General features: G+C 41.1%; 2 protein-coding genes across 2 annotated transcripts in view; both read left to right on the top strand.

The window, feature by feature from the left end:
* LOC140923517 (fibronectin type III domain-containing protein-like) overlaps window positions 1-7,048 on the top strand; it is a 21,422-nt gene extending 14,374 nt beyond the window's left edge. The window contains exons 11-16 of the mRNA XM_073373600.1: window positions 1-184; window positions 827-1,040; window positions 3,451-3,753; window positions 4,297-4,419; window positions 5,235-5,435; window positions 6,025-7,048. The exon at window positions 1-184 is cut by the window's left edge and continues 158 nt beyond it. Coding sequence (XP_073229701.1) covers window positions 1-184; window positions 827-1,040; window positions 3,451-3,753; window positions 4,297-4,419; window positions 5,235-5,435; window positions 6,025-6,404 — 1,405 coding nt within the window. The 3' untranslated portion in view covers window positions 6,405-7,048. The remainder of the gene's footprint in view (window positions 185-826; window positions 1,041-3,450; window positions 3,754-4,296; window positions 4,420-5,234; window positions 5,436-6,024) is intronic.
* The window catches only part of LOC140922549 (fibronectin type III domain-containing protein-like), a 49,220-nt gene that overhangs the window by 17,780 nt on the left and 22,691 nt on the right, over window positions 1-8,749 (top strand). The gene's annotated exons all lie outside the window — the stretch shown is intronic.

Raw genomic sequence — 8,749 nt, 5'->3', positions numbered from 1 at the left:
TCAGATTCAAGCTGGGAACGAGGAAGGTATGGGGCCTTGGAGTCCTAAAGTACAATCACGTTCGGGTCAAGACCCGCCTGAAGGAAAGCCAGGAAATGTAAAAACTGGAGTTGCGACCGCACGCACTGTTGAGTTGTCATGGCAACCTGTTACTGTCACTCGAGGAAGTGTGGATGGTTATAAGGTGAGAGCAGTTTCGTTCCTTTTGCCTTTTTTTTCCCTTTACCTTGAGTGAGACAAAAATGGAAAGATACCCTGGAGCAAGATTTAGTTAATAGTCGTTCAAACTTCTGCGAACAGATTTTAAGGGGTTGTTACAGCAACTTGTTAATTTGCTTAGCTTACACTTGCTCGGAAGTCGGCCTTGATGAAGTTTCTTGTTCTTGTAGCCTGGGAAAACAGCCGACATTTCTCGAAACACCACCACTGGTTTCCCCGCAAAATGACGTCTAAGAAACGAGCGCAGAAATTCCATACTGATGACGTGTCATCACTACCCTGATCTAGATAGTGCCTCTGATTGGTTGAAGTTACTTTCTCTCGCGGCACGGCTAATCAGGAGCACTACGCAGATCAAGATAGTAACACGTCATCAATATGGAATTTTTACGCTCGTTCCTCAGACGTCATTTTGCGGTGAAAGCAGTGGTGGCGTCGCGAAAGGTCGGCTGTTTTCTAAGGCTTCTTTTATGGATTGGTAAGATTTTGTTATCGTCATTTTGGTCCTGTTGCACTGACATTGATCGAATCAGACAAATACAGCGAGTCACAACCAATAGTGGGTGTCAAGAATTGTGTTTTACAGTGGCGCCATTTTTATTTTTAGATTTATTACTGGGGTGAAAGTCGGCTGAATGTAAGACGCCGACGTGAAATTCCTGCTTATGCCTTGTCTGTAAGTGTCCCAGGAGGCACCACAACTTCGCATACTGTAAAGAGTCTTACGCCTTACACTAACTACAACTTTGCCATCACGGCTTACAACAGTGGTGGCGAAGGGCCGGCCAGTGACGAAGCCTTTGCAGCAACTGATGAGGATAGTAAGTTATAGATAGAGACCTTTAGATGCTAGGACGAGATTTAACCTTTACCACGCTCTAAACTACAGAAAGACACTGACAGGTCTCCAGCTTTCACCAAAGTAATTTCTTGGAACATTTGGTAGTTCAGATTGGTTTGTGGCATTCAAAAGTTACCATATAATTATCGAATCATTGCTAATATTGTGCACCCAAATGATCCTAGATATCTTTGCACCGAAAGCTTAGTGAATTTTTGCGTAAACTGTCCATTATCGTCATTATCATCATCATCGTCCTCCTCCTCCTCATCATCATCATCATCATCATTATTTTTATTACTACATATATTAGGATCTAGTGTAAAAACTATTGAAGTGTGTGGAAACTTCACCTTCCTCACAGTTTTTTTGTTTTTGTTGTTGTGTTGTTCAATGTTTTTGTTAAAAGTTAGATTTTTGCTTTAATGGCACGTTGGAAAGTCAGTAGTGCCTTCGTTCATCATGGAAGTTATATAATTTTCATAGTTTCCGTAGTAGAAAAAAGAAACTTTTAGGACACTAACCAAGATCTTTCATTTTCGTTTGAATCTGATTTTTATAGGAGTTCCTAATCCGCCAACAAATCTTGCCATAACAAATTGTTTTAACCGCAATACAACCCTTTCCTGGGTCACTGGAGCAGCAAACAATGCTTCCATCACACAGTTTATTATTAGGAACCTTTAGCATCACGTTTTTCATGGGAAACTGCAAACCGCAAACCGCAAACCGCAAAATGTCTCGTGACCACGGCCTTGCGGTCACGTTTGCAGTTTGCAGTTCACGTTTGAACCGCAGGAAGGGATTCCAGCGGTAAGTGATTTACGGCAAGGTTTTTTGCACAAAAAATTGTACAGCCTCGCCTTTAAAGGTATGAACTAGCTTTTTATATCCGTTTGCGATGTGTTTGTTGGATTTTTGATCTCGAATCAATGAATTATTGCTGAGTTTTGGGCGATTAAAGTGATGCACTTCGACTTGATGAAAACAACATGGCGGCCCTAAACAATGAACGCGTAGTTCAAATCAATTTTATATTCCTTTCTGCCGTACTAACAAAGGAAAGTATTCTGTTCCAATCCAAAGTTAAATTTTTCTATCTTGTCACTGAATTCATAACTTAATTCAGTCTCTGTTTAATTTCTTTTTCAACGTATCACTCCGCGAATTTCATTTTATTTTGCTTATTTCTTAATTGAGACTGGGGAGCCCAGGCTTCATAAAGCCTTATGGTTTCTTCTGGGCTCCCTTGCAACGTTACAATCCCTATATGTATTCTTGTATTGTATTATATTTTGGCTAAATAAAATGAACTGAACTGAACTGAACGCCTTGCTAAAGTTTGAAATCTCAGCAACGCGAAATTGCAAACGCGTAACTGCGGTTTGTGGTTTGCGGTTTGCGGTTTACCTGATGCTAAAGGTCTCTATTGAGCAGAAATCTTCGTACGAGCCCAACGTGTTTTATATCATTCAAAATGTCATAAACCTTAATGCAGCATCCTTCACCTTTAATCTGACCGGATGGGCGACCCTTCATTTCCGTACCCTACTTCAAACCCCTAACCTAAAGGGTCAGAAGCCCTCCTCAGTCTGCCCTTTCACCCTCCACCAATGCAGCATAGTTAGACCCACCAGGAGGTGAAAAGCCCGGTCGTTTGATTTCTAGACTCAGTTATAATGAGATCATTTGTCTTTCTAACTATTTCATCGTCCGGCGAAGTCCTTTACCAGTCAAATGAAACCCCTTCGGCATAAATTTTTAATAGTACTATTTAGAAATTTGTGAAATTTTCGGTGGTCGACTGTATTAGGAGTCAATGCATCGTACATGCATGCCTTTGTGTGCAAAACATAACCCTTACATTATTTGTAACCTTTAAGAAGGCGTGCTCGCCTTTGCTACTGTTATAATTTGTGCCATACAGCCAGGTTTTCAAGTAGTATATCAAGTATGAGACGCAGTGTTTCATCACCAGATGAAACACTGCGAGGGGAGTTGAAAATACGACGCACAGCGGAGTATTTTTCACGAACCTCGAGGTGTTTCATCCGGTGATGAAACACTGTGTCGAATGCTTGAGATTACTTCTCAAATGAATCATTAATGAGTTTGAGAAATAATCGTCCGGATTGTCTCAAGCGCCCGAGGCATCTCAACATTTGTTCACGTGATTGAGATGGTCATATGCGAACACCTGTGACGCCATGTGGGACGATGGGACGATTGGGCGATCAGAATCTTTTCTTTTTTAAGTTTACTTTGGTCACTTTTGGGATTGAAAGGGTTTAGACACGCAAGCTTCACTATCACGATAAGTGTCAAGCCCGGAGAAAAGGTTCGCTCTTTTAAAAGTCAATTAAATTGTCATTTCTTATTCCTCCTTTTAGAACCTGGTCCACCATCCGAATTTAACGTCTATGTTTTCGCAAAATATATCCTGGTTACATGGAAAGCTCCCGTGGAACCGAACGGCGTTGTTACAAAATATCGAGTGAGGTCGGCGCAGTACGAAGGTTCGCAGCCAAGCGACGATCTTCAGGTATCCTGGCAGGAAGTCGGGCCAGGCGTTTTTAGGAAGCTGCTGGACAATAAGACGCCGGAGAGGAATTATGTTGTAGAAATACAAGCACAGACAAGCAAAGGGTGGGGAGATAAAGAAAGAAAGACAAATCGAACTGTGGCATATGCTCGTAAGTAATTTTTCAACATTTTATTGATTAGTTCTGGAGTCACCTCTCTCATTGCGGTAACCTCGCTGAGGGCTTAAAAAGGCCCTTGAATTTTTACTCCATGTCAGTTGTCTTAATTACGTTTTAGTTACCATCAAACTTGCCTGGCTCCTTTACCATCTAGCAAGTGAGTATGAAATCTTTCTTGCCGGGAAGGAAAATCTAATGGTCCCAGACATCCAGACGGGGCATGCATTCTTTGAGCCATCCCCCCATTATGGATATCTTGATAATGGGGACAGCAGTTACATCCTCGGTAAAACTGCATTGCACTTTGAGGTGCTTTTCTTTGCCTTCACTTCACGACGATGATCCGCGAAATTTGCTAATGCGAGGCGCAACAAGCTCAGAAATCCTCGCTGTTCCCACTAATAATGCGCCCTTTTATTCTAGAGCGCGTGCAATCCTTGCGCCTGCGTGTATGTTAATACTAATGGCCACAAGTGGACTGTAGGGAATCTTTCAGTTTGTTATGAATTGCTGTAAAATGATTATTTTTTTCAGCTCCCGCCAAACCAGCAAGACCCACCGCTGAGGGAAACGCTGTGGATAAAGTAAGAGTTACTTACAAATTTGGCCTGGGTGGAAGCTACACGCATGAGTTCTTGGTCATGTATCGAAGGAAGTGTAAGCATTTTTAAAGATGTTAATAAATGAAAGCTCGTTAACCCCTACACACCCAGAGTAAATGACTGAGGCCTGTTAGATTGTTCTAACATTTGAGTACATCGTTCTATCTTTTGAGTCTGAAGACAAAATTCTATGGTGTGACAATTCAAATGAAACCTCTATGGTAGTACTTTCACTTTGTACTATTCATTTCTTTTAATTTTTTATTTCTTTTCTTTTTTCTTTTCTTTCTTTTTTTTTCACATTGTTCAAATAAATTAACTTTGGAATTTTTGCCACTTTGGGAGTGAGAGGGTCACACGTTACTGGCAAAGTCGACGCCCTTTTACAGACAATTTCTATCGACTATGACGGACACCTTTTTCTTCAACCGCTGTCTTTGGCTTTCCATAAGGCTGGCACCTCTGTAGGACGGACGCTGAGTTGCTAAATTAAGTGGTACATAATAATTCAATAGGTAAAAATATGGTGACGTCGAGTTTGACTTTCCCAGTTAATTTGTAGAAAAATTCGCTTACTTTGGCGGTCACAGCTAAACAGTTTGGAAGTTATTCAACTTTTTAGTGTGTGTGTGTGTGTGGGGGGGGGGGGGGGAGGGGGGGAGGGCTGGGGTGAGGCTAAACCCCGCCACCTCGCCCCGGTATTACTGGGGTTAAACGAACAAACCAATTTGTAGTTGGAGGGGTGAGGGCTATTTAAAAATTTGTATATGTTGTCATGAAATTGCACGAGTAAGAAGAAGAGGAAGAAATGAAACGTCTCTCTCAGTTAAGTAATTATCTAAAATTCTGTATTATTAATTTATTTTGTAGTGGAAGGAGAAGCTTTTCAAAATACCAGCTGGGTGAACCATTTTGAAACGCAGAGCATCGAGATCGAAGGCTTAAATAATGAGCTTTACGAGTTTAAAACTGTTGGCAGAAATGATTATCCAGACAATAATAACGTCAATTCAAGATCAGAGAGCCCCGCCAGTGACGTCACGGAAGGACGACCTCTTCCGTCAACAACCAGTAAGTATCGGACTTCACTCTCAGAAGAAAATGCTACAATCGGTGACAAAATTGATTGAGACATTTTTTCCCTAAATGGTCCCTCTTACGTTTTGCCGACTGCCTATTACGAACCAATGTAACAACCAACTCCAAGAAGGCTTTCGAGCTCAATTGGTTAGAGGGCAGCAGTCTCTCACAAAACAGTGACAAAGCAGCCTCCGCAATTTTGCTGTGTAGTGGTAAACATTGCTTCGAGCGTATAAAACGTAAACTACAGTAAACCGCTTCACAATAAATCACGCTGTTCAATCACCATGAAGTCTTTTCTTACCTTCAGAATTATCAACACTAGGATATTCCCTTATTTTCAAAAAGTTCTTACTCTGAAACTTTGGCAAAACACCCAGTTTACGACGGCGAGATTGTTTTGTTTTATATTCACCGCTTAGCGTCGTGAATGTTTTTTCCTTGAGCGCGAATTGGCTCTGAGTCGATAGCCCATGAAGCCAAAGGCCGAATGGGCCAACTCAGGGGGAACGAAAGCTACTTGACGACTCATATAAAGACCACAGGAGGAACAATGGTTTTACTCTTTTTCTTATCACAGAACACGGTCTCCAGTGCTACCACTGTGTCTCAACTAAGAGTTGGGATGACTGTGCCTCTATCCAGAAAAAGGTGGCCTGTGATTCTGGTAAGGAAACCTGTGCCAATATTCATTACCATTCAAAATCGGGAGACATGGCGATGTCGGAAGAACGTTATGCCAGAAAATGTAGCGCAAAATCAGCCTGTGGTAACGAGGAGCTCTGCAAGGCATTGGCTCCAAAAGGAGCTACAATCAAGAAGTGTAAAGTGAACTGCTGCGAGGGTAACCTGTGCAATGGAGCCAGAGTACCACTGGCCAGCGCGATTCTTCTCCTGGCATGTGCTCTTTCAGCGTTTTTTTGTTCAGGAAGTGCAAATTGTGAAGTTTTGAGTTTTTAATAGCTCTTTGGATTAGGGCGAGAAGTGGTTTTATAGTTCTGTTGTAACGTACAAGTAAACGTTATCTTAATTTTATGTATTAAGTCTTGTTTTAGCAAAGTGAGTTTTGACGAAGGAAACCATATCATGTAGAAGCAATTTTTAGCATAGCATTTTAAATTATAAAATTTTAAACGTGTTTAATTTTCATGAAGTATTCCTGTTTACGTGTTTCTTGTGAAATTTAAAAAGAGCTGTCTTGAAAATTTCATGAAGACCCTTTCTAAACCAGCGTTTTTAGGGGAGGAGGGAAGAAATACGACTCCCCTAAAAACCCCTGCGTGGACAGCGGAAGTAATTTTCACGGCCGAAGTCCGGCCTAAGTGCTATAAAGTCAGTCAATCGCGGTGGAAAAGAAAAAAGCGGGGTTTGAAGGTGTTTTTAAACACTTGTAAAAGGTAAAGATGTTTTATATTCTAATCACACTGAAACGATTATAAAAATTTTGTAACTAATCTAAATAACCACAAAACATGGAATAGGAGCGGGCATCTCGTTTATTGATAAAGCCAGCGTAGAGCGTTAGAAAAAAACAGCGTTACAGTTTTACAAACTCAGGGAAATTACAGCAGTAAATAAAATAAAAAATTTAGGGTTGAAAGAGATGCCTCGAATGGCTCTTGCATAACTTAACAAACCTTAAATAGTGTACTAGCCCCTTGAGACACCTTACGAGCACGCCTTAAATACTTCATCAGTATTATGCAACCTAATTTACATACTCTTGTGAAACTAAGAAAACGTTACAAAATATATTTTCCATCAATGTGGTTATAAAGTCGGCGCCGCCGAAAATTTCTGTATAAAATGCGAAAAAAGGTAAGATCTTTCATTAGCAGCATATTGCGTTCCCCCTTTAATGTATGAAATACGTAAATGCAAAACATTAATCGGTGTCGGTTGATTTCCTAAGTCACACGTGCTTTCGAGTATTTCAAAGCTTAATTTGTCGCGGTTTGAACAGTAGAGTTTCATTCCCATAAAGTGGTTAGTTTTAACAAACACGGGTGCTCGACGCTGCATCGATTAGGTAATGGAACAAAATATTTGGTTGGTCAACTGTCTGTTGCTGCATTTAAAGACCGCAGGGCGTATTTAAATCTCTCCAATAAGCCGCTGGGAGTTACTTGTTCCAGCCATCTTTGAGGGGGTGGGGGGTGGGCTTATTCACATCTGAGAGGCAAAGCTATTGTATTTCTTCAAAGTCAGTGAAGGAAATTTAAATCACTGCCCCCGATATCTTTCACTTATTCTTTGATTTTGGAATTCTTCAAATGGATGACTGCTATTTTATTGAATTCTTTAGCAATAATAAGCAAACTGTAGTGCAGGGGAACCATTGTGACTATTGAACTGGAAATTTTACTCTGAAATTAAGAAGGGAGAGGTAGGGCTGGAGAATAGGAAGCATCCGCTGTCTAATTAGCTAAAGTGGGCAATTTCCAATCTGCAGGTGTTTGAATGGGGCGGACTCCTTGACGGGAGTGCATTTTTCCAGGCACATACCCCACCCCCCTTTTCCCTGGTTTTCACATGGTAATCAATCAGGCAAAACTGTATACAAATTTACATACTGTTATATTCCATCATTGCTGAATTTTTTATGAAAATGGTGTGAATGTATTTACCACCTAAATAGACGGGTCGAAAGCTTCTACGAAACAGGTCTTCTTGTGGCGCCTGCAGCAATGGACTCATCAAAAAAAAAAAAATCCCAACGTGTTTAAGGGATAATGTCTGTTTTTAGCACTACTTTGCACACCCAAGAAAATACTTTTCCATCAATGGCAAGCAAAATAAGTGGAAAGATGCGCCACTTATTCGAGGGCGGGGCTCTTACTGGTAAATAAGGTACATGTAACATTTCACTAGCAACCCACGCTAATTGTAATACGGTTAACCCTCTCCAAAAAGGAAACCGCTTGGGGAGGAGGGAGGTATCCATCTCGTAGAGAGTTAAAGAAACTGAATGAAACACGACAGGAACTAACGCCATATATCTGTCTCAGGGAAGGTACCCTTTGCGAGATCGTTGACTGTACAGGTGGGCTTTCCATGCCTCGCGCGAACTATCATTCCGAAACAAAGCAAAGGGAGGCTCATTCACAGCTCAAAAAAGTTTACTACTTTCAGACATCTATAAATGTACTTTCATTAACTGTACAACATTAATCTGAGCACCCGAAAACTCGCACGCCACGTTCCTAACAAGGCGCTTCATTCCCAACCACTCCCAACAGCTAACTTTCTTTCGGCTACTCTTTCAAACAACAAATAATCGGGATACTACTCTGTAAGCTGGTTTG

Source organism: Porites lutea, chromosome 13 (genome assembly GCF_958299795.1).
Source record: "Porites lutea chromosome 13, jaPorLute2.1, whole genome shotgun sequence".
Taxonomy (NCBI): Eukaryota; Metazoa; Cnidaria; class Anthozoa; order Scleractinia; family Poritidae; genus Porites; species Porites lutea.
Note: the sequence above shows the minus strand (reverse complement) of the source record. Positions and strands in the feature narration are given on the sequence as shown.